This window comes from Colletes latitarsis, chromosome 10 (assembly GCF_051014445.1).
Source record: "Colletes latitarsis isolate SP2378_abdomen chromosome 10, iyColLati1, whole genome shotgun sequence".
Lineage (NCBI taxonomy): Eukaryota > Metazoa > Arthropoda > Insecta > Hymenoptera > Colletidae > Colletes > Colletes latitarsis.
Genome location: NC_135143.1, coordinates 12,867,592 through 12,888,188, shown reverse-complemented (window position 1 = coordinate 12,888,188; position 20,597 = coordinate 12,867,592). Strand labels below are relative to the sequence as shown.

General features: G+C 34.3%; 4 protein-coding genes, 1 long non-coding RNA gene and 2 other non-coding genes across 14 annotated transcripts in view; 5 read left to right on the top strand and 2 right to left on the bottom strand.

The window, feature by feature from the left end:
• Positions 1-20,597, top strand: part of LOC143346680 (protein phosphatase 1 regulatory subunit 14B) — a 126,157-nt gene that overhangs the window by 71,364 nt on the left and 34,196 nt on the right. The gene's annotated exons all lie outside the window — the stretch shown is intronic.
• Positions 440-512, top strand: Trnav-cac (transfer RNA valine (anticodon CAC)). Its single transcript has one exon. It is a non-coding gene; the product is annotated as a tRNA-Val (tRNA).
• Xpc (DNA repair protein complementing XP-C cells homolog) lies at positions 1,228-4,922 on the bottom strand. The gene is made up of 5 exons (XM_076775151.1): positions 3,002-4,922; positions 2,710-2,915; positions 2,369-2,633; positions 2,124-2,292; positions 1,228-2,007 (listed from the first exon to the last, which is right to left on the bottom strand). The coding sequence occupies exons 1-5, from the start codon at positions 4,664-4,666 to the stop codon at positions 1,655-1,657; spliced, it is 2,658 nt and encodes an 885-aa protein (XP_076631266.1). The 5' UTR covers positions 4,667-4,922; the 3' UTR covers positions 1,228-1,654.
• On the top strand, positions 5,422-8,112 carry LOC143346592 (uncharacterized). Of its 2 annotated transcripts, XR_013080445.1 has the most exons (8): positions 5,422-5,486; positions 5,789-5,875; positions 6,270-6,333; positions 6,926-7,065; positions 7,254-7,313; positions 7,504-7,532; positions 7,724-7,781; positions 7,974-8,112. It is a non-coding gene; the product is annotated as an uncharacterized LOC143346592 (long non-coding RNA). The 2 variants fall into 2 exon arrangements; XR_013080446.1 differs by lacking the exon at positions 5,789-5,875 and having other exon boundaries at positions 5,429-5,486.
• LOC143347281 (small nucleolar RNA SNORD31) lies at positions 6,136-6,204 on the top strand. The gene has a single exon (XR_013080574.1). It is a non-coding gene; the product is annotated as a small nucleolar RNA SNORD31 (small nucleolar RNA).
• LOC143346590 (carbohydrate sulfotransferase 1) lies at positions 7,907-14,359 on the bottom strand. Of its 6 annotated transcripts, none has more exons than XM_076774817.1 (8): positions 12,944-14,359; positions 12,277-12,422; positions 11,131-11,178; positions 10,187-10,320; positions 9,877-10,112; positions 9,606-9,804; positions 9,342-9,521; positions 7,907-9,235 (listed from the first exon to the last, which is right to left on the bottom strand). In XM_076774817.1, exons 2-8 carry the CDS (start codon positions 12,412-12,414, stop codon positions 8,914-8,916), a joined length of 1,257 nt encoding a protein of 418 aa, XP_076630932.1. In that variant the 5' UTR covers positions 12,415-12,422; positions 12,944-14,359; the 3' UTR covers positions 7,907-8,913. The 6 variants fall into 6 exon arrangements, with proteins under 6 accessions (XP_076630932.1, XP_076630931.1, XP_076630933.1 ...); XM_076774816.1 differs by lacking the exon at positions 12,944-14,359 and adding an exon at positions 12,495-12,607; XM_076774818.1 differs by lacking the exon at positions 12,944-14,359 and adding an exon at positions 12,495-12,607 and having other exon boundaries at positions 12,295-12,422.
• LOC143346677 (beta-1,4-glucuronyltransferase 1) overlaps positions 15,115-20,597 on the top strand; it is a 63,204-nt gene continuing 57,721 nt past the window's right edge. For both annotated transcript variants that reach the window (XM_076775006.1, XM_076775007.1), the window contains exon 1: positions 15,115-15,661. The gene's annotated coding sequence lies outside the window, so the exon portion shown is untranslated. The remainder of the gene's footprint in view (positions 15,662-20,597) is intronic.

The window sequence follows — 20,597 nt, the reverse complement described above, 5'->3', positions numbered from 1 at the left end:
ATTCGAAAGAACTTGCATCGTTAAGTTATAAGCTATTTTTATTGCTTTTATGTGTGTTCACAGTGCTATAATTTATGATGGGATCTGCAGAAAAAGGCAATTAAAGGAAGACCACAGTGGAGTTTTAGCCGGTACGAATCCCGCACTATTCCGATCCCTCTAAGGAATGTTGGGTGAGTGCATTTGTTATCCAAATCTATATAGTATGTACGTAGATAAAAAATTGTCACTTTATCTACAATTGTAAAACTTTTAGGCGATTAGGATTTAGACGCGTGGTTTCTAAGGTATTTAAACCGAATTCCATATTTTTAGAATTTTTTTGTTTCGAGTTAACTCAAAGTCTACTGAACAGATTTTGACAAAACCGCCATTATTCTATTATGTATAAATCAGGAAATAATACAATACTACTCTTAAGAGAAGAACCAATAACGTGGTTTCCGTAGTGTAGTGGTTATCACGTGTGCTTCACACGCACAAGGTCCCCGGTTCGATCCCGGGCGGAAACATTATCTTTTTACTTTCATCTTTTCCATTTATATTCTAAAGTATTTAATAATACCTTTAAAATAACCAATAGTCATTTTATATTTTGTACTTGGTACAAAGTACCCAGTAGAAATAATAATTAGCGTATCGTAATATTAATCGAGTACAACACCATCTAGTTGAGACAATTAGATAATATGTACATCATTTGTAGATAATTGCATTACTGACGGATAATGGTAAATCAATTAACTGTTTATATTTATGCCTATCAAAGAAAAATATGGATTCTAAGCTTGTATATCGAGCGTATAAATTGAAATACCAACTTGGTAAAAGCCAGCAGTTTTCGAGTGATCGTTTCGTTCAGAAAACGGTGATCTGTAATCTATGATCAAACTACTGAAATCGATAGTCAGTAAATATAAAAAAGTGTTTCTTCTCTTACATGATGCTGTACACAAGGATAGCTATTATTTACAATTTTATACGATATTTAAAGAAAGTTTGTGCATGTGCCAAATATTTGTCGATCGTACGCGTTTAAGGTACCATGTAGCAACGAATACCTCGAATTATTTCTCAACAAACTTGGACGTATTGCCCTAAATGGCAAAAATAATCACCGTCGCGTTAGAAGCAACCCATGTACATTTAAATTAATATACACAGGCATGTTATATACAAATATATTAATTTATTCACATAATTTTATAAAAATGAGTATTTGATATATTTATATACATTACTTAACAAATTTTGTATAATTTAAGTACTCGTTATTCTCGATAGTATATCACACCTCGTTAAATGCGATATTTATTTAATGTTAATCACCAAACATCATTAAACGGATGTTTACGAACACAAAAAATACGCGTGTTTTAATAAATTATGAAAAACATTATCAAAAGAAAAATTAGATTATTATCAACCGCACGATTATGAATTTTTTTCAAATACATATAAAGAAATCCAACAATCTACCTCGACGATATATATTACATCACAAGTACAATTTATATACTCCACTAATAATCAAATAATAAATATATCACTGCATTCTCTATAATATATCAAATAAATTTTGATTGAGAAGTATCCTTAAATTGTATTATTGAAACGAATTTTCTACAGAATTATATATGCACGATTAAATTGATCAAACTTTAGTCTTCTTTGTATCCGTTTTCTTATGTTTTGCTCGTTTCTTCACTGTCGACGATTGTGGTTCTTGCGAAAAATTGTACTTCATAGCCAGTCGTTCTCTTATGCGCAAACCTCGGATTAATCTTTTCCAATTTCCATAAACTCTTTTCTCCACTTTTTCTCTGGCTCGTTTAGCCGCTACAACTTGTTCCGCTTCCCAAGCCTCTCGTAATGTGTCTTCGTATTCAGAGCAAACGACGTATCCTTCGATAGCAGGCACTGCGCCCATACATCCAAAATTAAAACCTACCACGGCTGGTGCACAATCGATATCGAGTTTTCGAGCGATACGGTTCAATCCTGGAACTATTATCGTCGTGTTATTACTGATAGTACAAAACACGATAATTTTTATCATTCCTTCTAAATGTAGATTAAAGTTTGATAAATACGTGGGGAACAGTAAGTTTAAAAATACTTACGAGTTATGTGGACGGTACCCTTTGGAAGCATACATTCTTTAAACAAATCTACATTTCCGTATTCATTTCGTGGGACAATACCATTTTTAGCTTCTGGAGGTACATATTCTGTAGTCTGCCATTCGCCAAACACTTCTAATGTTAAATTATTGATCTTCATTTTCGACAACTATTTCGTTAAAATAATGTTAAATGTTTGATTAGGGAATAAGTGTGAAGAAATAGACGTATCAAGATATTATTACCTTGTCGTACTTTGGACGAGCTTTGACGACTTTGTAAGGTTCTTGATTCGGTTTCACGACTCTAGCCTTTTTCAGCCACGTTTCTCTCGAGCAGAGTGTGTGCACGCAGTGACGAGAGTAAATAGCTTCGCCTGTAGAAGTATATCCCAACGGTACACAATCGGGTGGGTATAATGCTTCGAATTTAAGTAAATGCCTTGCAATGACATACAATGGATGTCCTTTACATTCACTGATTGTTTTAGGCAACGGTTGTTCTAATTCTCTGCAACATAAAAGCGAAGTATTAGAATAAGAAAATCAAATTTCTAGTAAGTGAAAGTCTTTGATTGAAAATATACTTTTGCAAAAACATCTGATCTTCGGCTTTTGAGATAGCTGTGTCTCTTTCCTTCCAGTGAGACAATGTTTGAAGCCACCATTTTTCGTCGATACGTTGTTTGCGCGTAACCGAGAGCCAGTGCGGACAATAACGTTTGGTTACATCCTTTATCAAACTCTCAGAATTCCAAGCAATTACATATAATAGAGGCTTTTTTGCTTTTCTCTGCAAATAAGTATTACATGGTATACATTACCACTCTATGGAACAAATAGCTTTGGAAATATAATGTAATTTCTCAGATCACTTACATATACTTCAGCCACACAATGAATTTTTTCATCCATTATGCTCACACAGATCCAGCTTTCTTCCGATTCTAGATATACTTCTACCCAGATATCTTGTGATTTCTTTTTTTTATTCAATTCCTCATCTTCACTGTCAGAAGATAATAACTTTCTATTTATCGTTTTGCTGGTCTTAGAACTTTGTGCTACTTCTTTTTTAGTATCAATGAACTTCTCTTTCAAAACACGTTTTAGTTTAGGGTAGAATTCTGCCTCAGAATCTGTAGAATCTTCTTCTATGTAATATTTTGACTGTTCATCATCATTCTTTGAACTCGAATTTGTAATTTCTTTTGCTTTACCATTTTTAGACTTATTAACTTTACGAGATCTCAACTGACGTATATTAGATTCACATTTTTCTTTCTCTACAACTTTAGACTCAGTTTTCTTTTCTGTGCTTTGGGTCTTAGAGTCTTTGTTATTATCAGATTTCCTTTTCTTTGTGTTGCTCTGCGATTCTGAACGAAGAACTTGTGCTGCTCTCTTTTTAGCATCTAATTTAGCAATTTTCTCTGCTTCTGGACTATTTTTAACTGCTGTTTTTGTGTCAGAAGTGTCCTTTTGGTTTAACTTTGAAGCGGTTTTACCTTTATGTGTACTAGACTTACTTTTTGGCTTATCTTGTTGCTTATTTGTATCAATTTTAAATAATGGGTCATCGCTAAACACTCTATGAGGTGGACAAAGCGATACAACTAATCGACAATTTAATCCTAGAGCTCTCATTGCAGCAACATATAATAATACCAACTCTCTATAATCGGAAATTTTCTTTTCTTGTAATACTTTTAACAAACTTTCTGTATTTATGTGCTTATTGCTATTGTTCTCAACAAATTCGAATGTAAATATATGCTTAAACCATTTTGTAAATTTTTCTAAATAGACAAGATCTATTCTCTTCTTTGGATAATTGGACATTGTGATTAATGACAATGTGGTTGACATAATTACAGGCTGATTTACCTGTTGATTCAAATAAAATCCATATGCTATCCAACAGAGTAATCCTACCTTCTCTACTAATATTTGATTAGCTCTTAATCGTCTTCTTAAAAGGGCCTTTAAATCTTGGTTTCCTTTTTTCTTTTTATTCACTATTGAACTTGTACCAGGAAGAGTGATTTTAATGCCATCTTTTGGAATAGTGTACTCTGTAGTGTCTACAGTCTCTTCTTCTTCCTTTACAATTGTACTCTTAGTATGTCTTGTATGTTGCAAACTCTTATTACTCTCTCCTTGAAGCAGGAGTTCATTTATTTCGTTAGATGTCGAAGCATCTTCCGCTTTTGTTTTTAATTCCTGTACTTTTTCTTCTTTCTTTTGCGATACAGAACAGTTTGAAGACGACTGTTCATTTCTGACATTTTCATCGATGTTCCCGAGATTTTGCGAACTTTCCAAGTTCTTTAAAACTTGAGTAAACAATTCGATGTTACTCGCTTCATTGACATCTTCTAGATCCTCGTCATCGGTAACATCATCCTCGGTGTCGCTTTTAACCAAAGCATCGCGGACCTTCGGCTTCTTTTCTGCGAAAAAGCTAGAGTCTAGATTAATTTTCTGTTTCACCACAAATTCATCGCTACTATCAGAACTGTCGTCCTCCGATAAACCACTCATCTTACAAGCTTCAAGGAAATGTAACCACAAATTTTCTTACTATTATCGTTTAGTTGTCAATTTCATCACATGCCGACATTAACGTGCTTCTATGTTTTAAAATTATAGAGATTGGAGACATCGTTTCATTTAGAGCATTATACTTAATACATAACACTTGACCAGTGTTGTATTAATACAAATTCACTAATGCAAGGGACGTTTTAAGTACTAAATAAATTCTGACATTAGGTTAATGTTTCATAACAGAATAATTGAAAGAAACAGGAAAGACGTTAAAGCCCCCGTAGATTTCTATAGGTAATGACAAAGAGTAATGTTACTCTGAGGTAGAGACTTTTTGATGCGATTCGTACTATTAGTACCTAGTATTTTTCTTATAAACGAATGAGTGTATAAAGAAAAATGAAAAAAGGAAAAGTATGATTACTTTTTATACGAAATACGATGGCTGGAAGTTCATGTGTTTATGTTTACAAGTTGCAATAAGCAGTCATTCGATTTAACAATCAACACTCATACTTGCTAGCTACTTACATTTTAAATGTAAGCATGCTACAGTGTAATATGTATAATATAATTTAATAACATGCTTTAGTGCTTTTCTTTAAAGAAAACAGCATAAATAATGCTGTTGTCTTTAAAATAAACGTAGTTCGTCATTATTTTTATTTCGATACAATTTCATCAGATGGCGTTTATGCCACACGACTGTCACTCTTGACTATGCATAAGCCAAGGCGTTGCTTCCAAACGTTCGAAGTGATTTGAAAAGCGGTTGTTCACTTTCATTTTGGACGTTCTCGGGAGTTGTTGGGAGGTAAGTGAGATTTATAATTCTCGTAATCCGCTTCCATCCGCGTGCATTATTACATAAAATATAAAAAAACGATATTTTCTCGACTAGTTATCTCGTGGCATACTATTTATTAATATATTTTTTCTTAATCTGCTGAAATACGCTTTAAATTTATACTTTAAATGATGACACAAATAGTCTCGTTCGTATGATACATTTCATGATTATGATTCTAAATGTAATTCTGAATAAACGTTGGCATTCAAATACTTCTCATATTTAGTTTCTTGATTATTCGAAATTTGATTTTTTTGTTTCTCCAGGCATTAAAATAGATCAATCTATCGAAACGTGCTTTGGAACGCGTCGGTTCGACGAGCTTTTGATTCGGTTTGATCGCGATTTTTCTAGTGAGTACCATTCTTTTATTACACATTTAAAGTATCTTGTTTGCAATTTTACATAAAAACGTCTTTGTTGCGTTACATGTTTAATTTTTTCTAAATTTTTTGGTCGAGGTCGCTTACACGTGATTCGTATTTAAAATTTTATTTCTTTATATGATATTGTAGAAGATTAATACAAATAGGCTGCATTTCTCATTTCCTAAGATTTTACGATAATAATATTGTCATATTTTGTTGACCTTCTAAAAGAATATTTGTTCATATTTACTATGATGTTAGGTTACTGCCCCAGTCTGACTAGAATATGACTGATTCAGTTATTCTGACGTAGATTTCGTAAAATCATACTTAATATTTCATATATGCTTGCAGTTAACTAGTATGTATCTATTTGTAGGAAAGTATGAATAACTTTGAGCGGCAATATTATGAAACAAGTTGGTTTGCTCCTAATAATACAGGTATGCATTTACTTTAATTTGTTTTCCAATAAAGTTATAACTACATAAATGTTTATTACTTAAGAAATAATATATATAACTGTTGTAAAAATAATAAAATTCTTATGGTAAACAACATTTCATGCTAAACAAGATTATTTCTGAAGTTTTGGATTTTGTTGAAATTTGGATAAGTTTTATTTTTTTAAATCGTATTAATGTTTTTTTAATTAATCATAATTATTGAAATGACAACTGGACCAGAATAAACCTTCATTGTTTATTATCTATCTTCATTGTCTATTATTAATCTACTTTGTAGATTTCAAACATCTATGAACCAGGCCTGTATAAAAATATTTCATAGACAGCTGAAAACTATGGTACATTCAAATATTAATCGAATCCAAAATGTTCTTGTAAAAATGTCTGATTATATTACTTTAAAAAAACATTAAAATCAATATTTGTAATTAAACGTGATGAATGATATACACCACCTCAGTCAATCAGAAGTATCATGTAGAAAGTGTGACCTGACCATTTTAAAAATATTATAAATATTGCTTTTAAATCTATAATTTTGATCAACATAAGTTCTCTATCGTTTCAGGAGAAAATAGTGAAAATGGTTAAATACATAACAACATGAACTGGAATGAAAAATAACTGCAATCATGATTCTAAAATTGATCAGAAAGAAAACAACTCAGAAATGTGACTTGAAATTTGAAGTAGCACAGAACTGAAAAGGTAATGCAATTTAAATATCTTTATTGTGTATAAAAAGTTTGTTGAAGATAGTTTATGATGAACAATGTTTAGTTATCCCTGTCTTACCATATATAAGTGGTGATATTATTTTACTGATATACATGTGATTTGCCAAAAAAATATCGAATAATATATTTCGTGATAACGAACAAAATTTGTTATTGCAGTGGTTGAATAAGTTTATGAATGTAATCGATTTCGTTGATCCGCTATATGCAAAAAAGAACGTAAGTAATATTTTTTAGTTTAAGAAAAAAGTAAGTAATATTTTTTCATGATGAATTCTATTATACATGACAAGCATATGTCTGAGTAAATTTTGATGTAATTTATTATCTGATTAAATATTAAGAGGTCCAACTCGAATATAAAATAGTGTTTGTAGTTTGAAAAGTTAATAGTAACTTTTTCTTACAGATTTATATGTACTCCCGTTTTGAAATCAAGTAAGTATATAAAAATAATACAATTCGATAATTTCGTTATAAACTATGATGTTACGCAAAAGTATACGCTAATATGACCTTATTACTGTGATTTCCACTTGCCCTCACTGAGTTTTAAACTAAATAAATTATTTGCCTATTTAATATAAATTGTGCTAAAGGCGTTTCATTTGTTTTTTTCTTTTTTGCAGATATTTTACAGTCATGTAAAAAATGCAGCATACAACGGAAAACATTTACGATGAAAAGGTACAGTATTCTTGATTTTGTTTATGGTTTTGCAAAATAAAAAAACTACTTGAAGTAAAAAAAGTCACTAATGATGTTATACAATATACGCAATGAAATTCAATGATAATAAATTTCTCCTGATATAAAAATGTAGTTATATTTTTATTCGTGTAGTTTTATAATGTAATTTATTATTAATATTCATTTCAGTTGGGCTAAAAGAAATAAGATTCTAAGTGATTGTAATCATCTCGGAGAAATTGAATTCTGTTCGGTGAAAGATTTGTGGTACATTCAAATAGTACTAAAAGGTTTAATAAACTTTATTGGACTAGATGCTGTTACGTGATTAAAATATAATACGAAATTGTGCTAATGCAAATAAGTTCGAACATATGTTTAAAAAATATATATGTAAATGAAACTATTAAAATGTTTATCATGCTCCAACAATGTATCTTCCACAAAGTATTTACATGCTAATAAAAATATAATTGAAGTATTAATTCTGTGGATACTAACCTTACTATACAAGTGCGCAATTGGTAACAAAAAAAGAACTAGCAAGTTTACAAAATCCGTGAAAAATAATTGTTACTATTCAAATGCTTGTGATCTAATATCTTTATTCGGTACTTCGGTGGAAAATCCTATTGCATTTAAAGTTACAATGTATACTGACAATGATCATTAAACTCTGAATTCTAAAAAAGTGTCGTATCATTTAGATTTCTTTAATGCTTGCGCTGATATGGATATTTTCTTGTTGCACGCCAGGGTCTTAGGAACTTCGTTCAATCCTCGTGCCTAACACTCTGATCTAAAATTCTAGATGAAATTTGTCCTTCGTTTATGCAACAAGCTTCGAAGAGCACTTGCATGTCTTTTAAATTCGTTAAGGAACAGATTCACCATTGGTCTTACAAGGTTGAATATTTTCTATCTTGCCGATCTTGAAATAGATCAGCGAAGAAGTTAATCGTAAGAATTCATAAGCACTTGTTATGACAAGCTTTCAGCACCTTTCTTGTTTCAATGTGAATTACGGCACTTGTGATAATCTCGGTATCTGTGCAGAGACGAGCTAACACCGTTCTACACAGTGATATTTATGTTGAGCCTATAGATCCATAGTAGGTTGTGCTGGATGTCACAACTGCAATTGGTAATCCACTAGGGGATCGAATTCCTTTTGATGCGTGGAATTCGATGCCATAACGTAGCCCCATAGACGCATGGCCGTTGAACAGACCCTTTGTATTTCGTCGACCTCCTCAAAATCGAGATCGCTTCGCCAGTGGAAGGGGGCCACTTTTGAATTGCGGAAGGTACTTGAAACACCACCAACATCGTTCTTTGTATGAGTATCCAAAAATCTTTTTACATTTAAATGAAAGTCCAAACCGTAGAAATTGTAGAGCTCTTTCACGTGTTTGTAGGGATCTACAGATAAATCCTCGTAACGTACTACCCTGTTGGAAATAAATTTTAAAATAAATTGCAATATTCGCAAACATAAAACAATTTGTGCGTTACATTGTCCGTCACGAATTTTGGCTATTTAGCACAACAACATACCTGAAGGTGCGTGGATATTTCTTAATAAGTCGTACGGCAACACTAAAGTCTGAAACCATGTCTGCACATACTAATGCTGGATCCGAGCAATCAGGTTTAGTAGGACACCACTCCCGATGTTTTCTCGATTGCAAAATTCCTCTTGGATCGCGAATTAATAGAACTAATCGTATACCTAAACTGATGTATACGATTTATGAAATATATTTCTTTACGGGGCGTGTAACGAAGGTTTAAATTAAAAAGAAAAGAAACTATTCTTACTGTTCTTGTTCTAAAAGTTTTTCAGCTGCACGTAGCCTTAAACGAACGATTTTCATCGATTGAAACGGAAATAATTTACAAAATGTGGAAACAAAACGTGGATCCCAACAAATTCTCTTGTGTGCTTGACACTGTTTCCATAAATGTGTGTTGTGATTGAAGACCCAAGGATGCGTTTTACCGTATTCAAAATATCGATCTGAAAAATTGAGAAATAATAAATTTTACTGAACATTTTGAGCTCATATGATTTTTGAGAATAGAAGTTTACCAAGGTTATTAAAATCGCATCTTAGCAAAGATTCGAGATTTCTAAGAGCTTCGTCAGCGAGCGGAGGCCCCCTAATTTGCACAATTCCGAAGTCGAGTAAAGGTTCGTAGTGATAAAAATTTGCTGGATGTGCGTTTATAACATCGCCAAGAAACGTGCTTCCACTTCGCCAACTTGTCAGAATCACGCTTCTCATTGGTCTTCCTCCTTTCTCCATTACTAAATCCTCCAATTTGCTGTACACATTATTATGTGAATATCTAAAAAATCATGTGCATGCACACATAGCTAGTTTCAGAATGAATCATACCTAATATTAACACCATACTTTCCATTAGGATATTTGTAGTCTTCCATTTCCCTTTCGATTGCTTTTCTTTGTTGATCCACAACATCCTGTATTTCGGAAAGTGTCACATTTTCTATGGATCCCCTAAAGTATGCCTGTAAAGGATATGCGTAATTTGTACTTAGAAGTTAGTCCTTTTATAATTTAAATTTATACAATAGAAGCAAAAGCAGTAGCAAGTAGTACGATTCGTTATATTGTTTATTCCCATTGCCATATTAAACGTATTAAGAGTTAATTGTTTTATTGGAAACGAAGATGTTTAACAGAAAATACTCACCCATTGCACATTTTTATTTATAGATATTAGAATTTCATTAATACGTATGAGTCATTTCACGACATATTTATCACGTTTTGCAATTAATGTCAAGGATTCCATTGAAATTGAAATATGATCATGTAAACCTAGAGAAAGAAGGGGGGAGATATGTTAAGTCGCCGTTTCGCTGATTTCGGAATTATTTGAGAGATATAGTTTTCTGAATTTTGCAACTTTTGCTATTTTAAGTGAAAACGGGTTGTATAAATGAATATTAGTTTCAGAGGTAATATTCATTTGTACAGTCCATTTATTACTTAAACAAATTCGATACCAGCAAAATGATGAATCAAACTTCTCCCTTTCTAATTTTACACGGATTGTATGAATTTCAATTTCAACAAAATTCTTGACACCTACTGCAAAAAATGGATTATTTATCATAAAAAATTCCACACGTTAAACAATACTGATTAATTTATATTAATGGAAAAAAAAATGAATTTTACCCTTTGTTACGAAGTATATTAAACACTTTCAAAGACTTATTTTAAAGATTTAATTAGATTTTTTATAACTTTTATTTTATCAATTTAGAATGACAAAAATACATAAATCTATGCATACATGCACGTGTGCTTACCGTTACTGGTTCCTGAATTTTGATGATGCGGGGCCTTATCTCAACATCCTATATCGAAGAAAATATTTATATTTTAGCGTTCTGATTGTGCATATTACACTGTGAACACGAAAATGCTGTTGACGTAACCAGGATAATATCTTTCTCCCTCTTTCTTTATGTAGGTGGTAAATTAATATTAAAGAAAAGTGCAACAGTGCAACTCAAATTATATATGTATTAATTGGTTTTATGTACATTACAAAAAATATAAAATTGCAAAAGAAATTTAACTTCGGATGACGTGCAGGACATAAAAATTAAGTAACATACATATAAAGCTTTGTTATACATACGCATACGTATCTTTTTATTATTACCACTTTTCTATGTACAGAGTGTCCCTGAAAGTTATGTATAAACAGGCACTAGGTAGTTGCTTATAAAAAAAATATAGAATAATGTTTTTTCGTTCAGGATTTTATTCTCGAGAAAATCGAGTTTGAATATCCATTTCGTACATATGTTGATATATGGTAGAATTTTGTTTCTAAACAATGTTTACAGAATTTTTATAAACATTGTTTACAAACACGATAAGTGTTATAAATCGTTTGACGAACAGTATCTTAACCGACAAAACATATGTACAAAGTGTATTTTCAATCTCGATTTTCTCGAAAAGCTCGGAACGAAAACGTGTTATTTTATAACATTTTCATGCTTTTTCTATAAGGAATTACCCAATGTTTGCTTGTATATAACTTTTACGAACAGCCTATATAATCACCTAACATTTTTATTAACTTAAGGTAACTAAAATTGGACAATTTACAATAATTATGCAATATTAAACATTTACAAAATAGTTGTTAATTTTTTGTATGATACAAAAGCAATGGTTTTAGTTAATAATAAGTTACCCCAGTAATTCTTCAACATTAAGCAGGATATTTCCAAAGATCGCCAATAATCGTTGTCTCTAATGCTGCGTGAAAGAAAAAGGGGAAAGGAAATGTGGAAACAGGGAGAAAGAGAGCTGGCGACTCTTTGTATGGTTCAAAAAGTTCATTATTAGCGTACAAGTGGAAAAAGTTAGGTGCAAAAGTTAGACTTTACCATCAGAAAGAGCGTGTTTGGCGTGACTCAATTTAGAGCAATCCCCACCTCCGATTTTTTACTGACCGAAATCACCGGCTGCAGTCGATGCTCGAGATAGCTGCTGTAACGTTGATTAAATGCTAAGAAGAAGATGCAAAGGGACGCCAGGCCTATCAGACCATAGAAGCTCAGCCGTTTTGACATCCTTGGTCCTGTAAAAAAAGTATAGAACTACATTACCAATATTAAAATATGTAGTATAATTTTAAATAACGTTTACCGACTTGATATCATTCTCCAATTTAATGTCCATAAGGCAACAATATAACATTGAAACTATACATTCAAAGTATAATGGAATACTACCAGGCAAAGCTTACAACAGTATCGGTTGCTCGGAAGAAAGTTAGATTAAACGAATTGTTTTTTATATGATAAATGATGAACAGAACTTAGCACTATCTATTATCAATATTGTTATCTAACTTAAATCACATTTAAGACACCTCCATAAAAGTCCCGTTTTTAATCTTTGTGAAATGCAATAACAACGACAGGACAATGTTTTTAATTCTGGAATAGAATCGAAAGCTGATGTGGAACAACTCTTAATAAATCATGGTGCTGGAAAGAACGTTAGTCATTTGAATGATTTACCGCACAGTTAACGCACAGACATCGAAGGAATTTCGATAAAAACGATCGAAATGAAAACATTTCAAATTTATCTTACCTCAGGATCGAGCAGTTCGTTGCATTTGGAAGTTTCCAGTTAAATTGTACACTGGTTGTTTCCGTGGCCGAAGATGATCTTACATTTTTCTTGACATTTTAAAGTAACAACGGGAAGTATACAACCAACGTGCAGCGTTCATCATGGTCCACTGACGCAGAGAGGCACGTATTGCGGTTAAGGCGACTACATGAGCCCTGTGTTTACGTTAGTTTATGTGCATAAGCGCGTACAATCCATTGCGTATGCAATCATCAAGGCACGAGCACGGCACTCAAAAGCCGAAAGATATTCGATTCAGTGGCTAACAGTTGACACTGGTCGCTTGTGATTGAATTACAAAAGGTGTCAAGTGGTCAAGACCGAAATCCTTGCGAACAACAACCTCACGTTAGGTCGGCAAATCCTTATCGAGCGAAGGTTTATGATTATTTGATCGCGTTGCAGAGTTTAATTCGATGCGGCTTGCCGCAAGTTTTCGAACAAATCGATCGTCGCAATGGGCGAAATGGTGGGTAAGAGTCTTCTATCAAGTAGTATATCAATTTTTTTTTGGATTCTATCCAAGAATGGTAGGCGTAACAGGACGTTCAAGTTCCTGGATGAATGTATCATTATCGAGCTACGCGTTAGTTTGTCATGTCGTTTCAAACGCACACATTTCATCCAGATAAAGTTGTTTTGATTGAAGAATTTATTCTGCCTAGTCTTTGATCCTAAAAGTAATATTTACAATGATAACCGGTGACTGGAACTTCGGTAAGTCGAAAACTGTAAACATTGTAGGAGAAAAATAAATTTATTTGCGAATAAAAATTGAGTAAAACATAAAACAGAATGTAACTTTTTACGAAAGTTAAAAGGTTTATGGTAAATTATTAATAATACATGGTTACCGATTATTGTACAGTTAGAAGTAGCCACAGACGAGGTATACGAGTTATACAGGGTGTTTGGCCATCCTTGGGGAAAATTTTAATGGGAGATTCTAGAGGCCAAAATAAGACAAAAATCAAGAATATTAATTTGTTGATCGAGGCTTCGTTAAAAAGTCATTAACGTTTAAAGTTCCGCCTGTAGAACGGCAATCTGCAAACAGCTGCGTACGCGCGGAAGGTTGTTCAGTGCTAGTGATTTTCACTCAGCATGACAAATTCTGCTTGCCGACGTTATTGGCAACCTTAGATTTTTGTGTTCTCTCATGGGAACGTGAACACCTTACGTTGAATGAGATTCAACTTGTTCTATGAAAATTCAGAATGGCATATCAAAACTCGCCCGACCAGAGAGAGTGAATGTTACTTTTAATCCTTTCAGGCACTGATGATGTTATTCGCAAGTGTCTATGTGTACGTGCACCACGATTGTTCCGAATTACTTACGAATAGAACTGTTATTAATTTGTCAAATATACTTAAATTTTAAAATGTAGAAAGGAATCTGAGGATAAAAGAAATTTTCGCATCGATTTGCGTTCACGTCGATACGTATTACTTAACTATCTTACAGGCCGACATTTTATAATACGCAGTTATACATACAAACAAGATATCTGTTTTTCTATACCTTGAATTGTGATTCAAACTTAATCTTAGCTTTTTCAAAAAATGTTATATCTAACTGTCTCTTGCGATATTTCTGTCAATAAATGTATTAGAAGTCTATAATCTGTGATCAACGACATATTTTTACATTCATACATTGATGTTTATATTACAGAATAAAAAACTATTATCTACGCAATAATTAAGCAGCTTCGCGGAAAGATATCGCAACGCCAAATGTTTTTTCCCGATGGTCGAAACAAGTAAAATTACCGACGTCGCGATAACGTCTTCGGTATTGCCGACACTGCGACAAGTTTGTCAGATGTCGCCACTAATTGCTACGACGCGCAACTAAAAATATTTAAAAAAAAAAGAGTAGAAAGGTAAAAAGCCGAAACTAGGCGTTTCGTTCGTAGTATGTTGTTCGGACTTTTCGGTAGGGGTTCGAATCCAGTGATAATATTTAAACGCGAAAGGGTTTCAGTTTCGAAGAGAGTGTGGTTTGGGAATCGACAGCTGTTCGTAGCCCTCTGGTGGTTGGTTCTGGAGGGGTCGTAACGGCGTGCGTGCCTATGGCGTTGATGGTGATGGGCCCAGCGAGCCAGTCGGATGCTGTTGCTCGAGCAGCGCAGTTAACCTGAGTCGGGGGAAGGTGATATTTCGGAGCACGCTCTCTGGTCCCTTTCTCTTTGGCAAGATGTCACGCTCTTAACTCGGGATTTTTGAGTCGCATCGTTAGCAACGGACCGTGACACGCGCGTATGACCCGTCCGTATCCGTCTACCTCTACATGGTTTTGTGTCTCTCCCTCACGGAGCGGGTTGAAAACTCGGAGCGGGTTGAAAACTCGGCAGCTTTGCGGGGTATATTCTCGAAGTGGTGGAGAGACCTCGTGAGCAGCGAGTCGTGCGATAGAATATACGCGAATTCGCACGAGTATCGTTGCACGGCCAGAAAACGTTCACCGGTGAAAGAGACGTGGAACTCGAGCGTTCGTTGTCGCGATGCACGTTGTCTCGTGGTTTTTGTGACTGGACGTGACCGGGATATTTCGTGGTGCGTGTGCAGTGGAAGCTGCGAAGGACTGATCAAGGCGAAAGGGTCGAAAAATCAAGTACGACATTTTTCTGGAATCCAGAACCACGGAGATGTCACGCTGAAGCGACTTAAGGTGAGTTCGTTGTGTTCGTGTTCGGTTTCTGGACGTTTTCGTGGTGTGTCGGTGCGACACCAGTTCCACCGCTTTTTTCTTCGACGATATTTTCGCGAGAATCACTTCCCAGGTCTTTGTTTATGCCGGTGGAAGAGTAAGTTTCGATTTAGCGAATTAATTGGAAGATGGGGGTGTCCTTAAAATAGTTCCTGTGCGAAAAGCAAAAGTTCGTCGAGCATGGGAGTAATTCAGTCTATGTACGGACATAGTACGCATCAGGAATTAGGAAACGCATAAAAATAAGGTGGTCGCCAAATTGAATACTAATCGATTGCAAACGAGGGGAAAATTCATTATTCGAACACGTATTATTATTCTTACGACGGAATCGCCACCGTAAAAATTCACGTAGGCCGTCTGGGGTCAGGTCTGCGTTAATAGCATTATTTTCAATTGATTGACGATTTCTGCGTAGCGAAATATATCGATCGTTAAAGAATTTGTAAAACGAAGAATAACCTATGTCGATCGTAACGAAGTATAAATTTATTTCGTTCGAAAGGGGAATAATTTAGTTCGTCATCCATCGTGTTTATTTTAATATACACTGGTGAGACATTGACACCACTCGAAGAGTTGCTAGGTCGAGGCAACAGTCTTTAAAAAATGATTCAATTTTAGGCATACGATTCCAAGTAGTACCGATATTCATTGAATCCGAAATCCGTTAATTCGAGCATTTACTGCATTAACTTACGCATTCTTCACGCATCGAAGCGGAATATATTTACCAATTTCTATTAGTAACTTTTCTTTTTCGAGATTTTAATTACAGAAAGCGTCCTGCTTTTGCAAAATTCTTTAGCGTAAACAACTAATTGAACCCTTTAAGTAAGAGAGACTTTTTGTCTTTTATTTTCTGAAAGCAAGAACTTTCGACTAGAAATTTCGGGAACATTTTTCGAATACTTAATTCTTCGTTCGTTATTTATCCATTGTAATCGTTCGAACAGTATATACGTACAGATCAAATTCACCTTGTGGGTGACTCAACAGCGAAATAATGTAATGTCATTTTATCGCGCGTTGTAATTGTATGTATATTTAGCCAACTAACACTTAAAAGACGACCGATTGACACATTAGTATTAAATAAGTGTTTTATGTTACATTTATGTCATTTTATTTGTATCACATTGGCTTAAGAAGACATTTGTAGGAAACATTGATTTACAAAAGGGTAAATTTAGTTTGCACTAAGGTGAATATGATTTGCAAAAGGGTTAATTTGGGGAGCAAAAGCTGTAACGCAGGATAATTGTGAGCATCAGGCAGTCGAGATTTGATGGAGTAATTAAAATTGTAACGTGGAGGGTCGATCACGACGACATCTTGTACAGGGTGTTTGGCCACCCTCGAGAAAAATTTTAATGGGGGATTCTAGAGGTCAAAATAAGACGAAAATCAAGAATACCAATTTCTCGATTGAGACTTCGTCAAAAAGTTATTAACGTTTAAAGTTTTGCTCGTACTGAATTTTTTTCTCGAAAATGCGCAAGATTTCGGGGGTATGTCTATTCATCAAAAATGCTTGCAATTGACCCCTGCAACTAAAAATAATTTTTCCAGAACAATTTGAAATTTTTTTTTCGTCGAAAAATTTAGACATTAACTAGATTTTCGGTAAGGAATTTTTTTCTCGAAAGTGCGTAGGATTTCGGGGGTATATATAATAACCAAAAATTATTATAATTGACCCCCGCAACTAAAAATAATTTTTCCAGAACGATTTAAAATTTTTTTTTTTCGTCGAAAAATTTAGACGTCTAATTAGATTTTCGGTAAAGAATTTTTTTCTCGAAAGTACGTAGGATTTCGGGGGTATGTATAATGACCAAAAATGATTGTAATTGACCCCCACAACTAAAAATAATTTTTTCAGAACGATTCGAAATTTTTTTTTTTGACCGAAAAATTTAGGCACCTACCCCCCGTCGATTTTTCTTCAAAATTCGTTTTTGATTTCTAGCAATTTTATTTGACGCCCTACAAAAAAGTTGTGTAATACTTTTTTGTAGGTACCCATGAGCTCTACTTCAGAAAAAAGTTTCATTGAAATATATTCACAATTATAGGAGTTATGGCTGTTTGAAAATTGGACCATTTTTATGGGGTTTTTCTCATTTTACGGAGTCAAGGACCAACTTTTCGAATATTTTTGCGATTTCTACATATTCTCCACCAAAATACGCGTAATTTGCTTTTTTAAACATTAAAATCGTCCAATCCGTTCAGAAGTTATGACGTTTTGAAGGTTCGCATGAAAATTCGGGCAGACATTTCTGGCCAGAAATTATATTTTCGGTAAGGAATTTTTTTCTCGAAAGTGCGTAGGATTTCGGGGGTATATATAATGACCAAAAATGATTGTAATTGACCCCCACAACTAAAAATAATTTTTTCAGAACGATTCGAAATTTTTTTTTTTGACCGAAAAATTTAGGCACCTACCCCCCCGTCGATTTTTCTTCAAAATTCGTTTTTGATTTCTAGCAATTTTATTTGACGCCCTACAAAAAAGTTGTGTAATACTTTTTTGTAGGTACCCATGAGCTCTACTTGAGAAAAAAGTTTCATTGAAATATATTCACAATTATAGGAGTTATGGCTGTTTGAAAATTGGACCATTTTTATGAGGTTTTTCCCATTTTACGGAGTCAAGGACCAACTTTTCGAATATTTTTGCGATTTCTACATATTCTCCACCAAAATACGCGTAGTTTGCTTTTTTAAACATTAAAATCGTCCAATCCGTTCAGAAGTTATGACGTTTTGAAGATTCGCATGAAAATTCGGGCAGCATTTCTGGTCAGAAACTATATTTTCGGTAAGGAATTTTTTTCTCGAAACTGAGTAGGATTTCGGGGTTATGTCTATTGACCAAAAATGCTTGCAATTGACCCTTGCAACTAAAAATAATTTTTCCAAGACGATTCGAAATTTTTTTTTTTCACCCAAAACTTTCAGCACTTACTCAAATTTTTTTCTCGAAAGTGAGTAGGATTTCGGAAGTATGTGTATTCACCAAAAATGATTGCAATTGACCCCCGCAACTAAAAATAATTTTTCCAGAACGATTTGAAATTTTTGAATTTAATTGTTAATAACTTTTTAACGAAGCCTCCATCGACAAATTGGTATTCTTGATTTTCGTCTTATTTTGGCCTCTAGAATCTCCCATTAACATTTTTCCCAGAGGTAGCCGAACACCCTGTATAAGCCGGAGTCCCGATCGCCAGGAACAGTCAATCAGAATTCAGTTGACAAGTCGTTGCCGCAACAAGTTGTTGCCAATTTGTTTAAGTCGTCTTAAGTTGTTGTTTTAAGTTGTATTAGTTTAGCCGTAGAAATAATCCGAATAGTTCTTAATTAGTTCCTAGCCATTATATTATATTAAATAAAAACCTGTTTAAAGAAATACCACAATTAATATGATAAAAAGCTTTCTACCTAATCTACAATTTTAGCAGATTACTTTTGGAAAAATAAACGTAAACGGCACTGAACAGACTGAAGCGTATGCAAACGTAGAGCTTTCGGTTCCATTATTTTAGATTGAGGTTAACCGAGTCATAAAAATCGAACTCTTCGTAGGTATAACATTCGTTTAAGCCTATTATTTATTACCGCCAATCACGTTTGCGTGTAAGATTCTTTCGCTGACTCTTCAGTGAACTACAAATATATATTATCAATGTTACCTGATATTTTCACTCGAGCGAGACGAGCAACGTTTTGCAAAACAATTTCTCATTACGATCCCAGTTTAACTCGACAGGTATCGATATCGAGGGAAAGGGGAAAGTTTCGTTCTCTTCGATTAATAAATCAATTCCGTTTTTTTTTTCTCTCGTTTTCGATCGCCCGACGGTGAATGCCAATTTTCGCGAAACAGCAGTTTTTTCGACTATTGGAAATAGGTGGTGGAATAAAAAAAAAAAACAATTATAAAAGGAATAACTTTTAACTTAGCTTTTATTGGAAACACTAGGAAAGCACGTCTTAACGCTTTGAAAGGAACACACAGAATGAATGGGTCAGTGACGAAAAATTCGTCCCGTACCCTCAGACCCAATCGGTCCTATACTTTGTCTAAACAAGCCACCCTCTTGACTTGTATTTCGAGACGCTAAACGCAACATGCGATGGTTTTTGTCACATAAAGAAAACTTTCTCTTTTAGAAGAGAAAAACCAACATCGACGATCATTTTTCCGCAATGTGGCGTATAAAAAAGCAAAAAGAAGGGGCGCGCGGAGGGGGACTAGCGTGGTAACTGAAACTGCAGATTGAGCACGCGCGCGATAGGAAGGTTTTTCTTTGTCTTTCCCTTTCCGTCTCCCCGATTTCCTTGCCACCGGGCGGAGAGATTGCTCGTCCGAAATTTAATTGCGTGTCTACCTTTTTGGCCGTGGTCCAAGCGATAGAAACAAAAACCCATCGGCCTTACTGGCGAATCGCGATTCGATGCGTGACGCAGAAGAAACTGCGCGAACGCGAATGCACGGTGAAATTCGTGCAAACTGTGTCAAACTGTCGGCCGTGAAGGAAAATGGGCGATAATGGTTCGGTTGGATTCGAAATCTGTTTACAGGCATGAATTAGAGGGGGCGGGGGAGGTGAAGCCTGGAGCGCCATTTTCTTCGAGTATCAAAATAAAGACTGTCTCATCCAGTGTCGAGGCAGATAAACAATTTTTCGAAATGAAATTTACATATTTAAAAATATCGAAAGGGTGTAGCCGGATGGTCAAAAGTGTCCTTAAGCCAAATTTATCGGTGAGCATATCAGTTAATAGACCGTTCAAAGAAAATCATTTCTGTTAAGTATCAACCCGGGTGATATACCCTTACTGGGAGGGTAGTTACAGGGCGTAACGCAATTTTCAGTTTAAG

Bases quoted from the DNA above. Each gene is read 5' to 3' on its own strand.
- Xpc (XM_076775151.1), bottom strand. From the start codon at position 4,666: ATGAGTGGTTTATCGGAGGACGACAGTTCTGATAGTAGCGATGAATTT. The intron at 2,634-2,709 runs GTATATTTTCAA...TTTATGTTGCAG, and splicing joins GATCAGATGTTTTTGCAAAA to AGAATTAGAACAACCGTTGC. The intron at 2,293-2,368 runs GTAATAATATCT...TTAACGAAATAG, and splicing joins CTCGTCCAAAGTACGACAAG to TTGTCGAAAATGAAGATCAA.
- LOC143346590 (XM_076774816.1), bottom strand. The intron at 11,179-12,276 runs GTGGGGATTGCT...TCTTCGATATAG, and splicing joins CGGTCAGTAAAAAATCGGAG to GATGTTGAGATAAGGCCCCG. The intron at 10,113-10,186 runs GTATGATTCATT...TAATGTGTACAG, and splicing joins AAGTATGGTGTTAATATTAG to CAAATTGGAGGATTTAGTAA.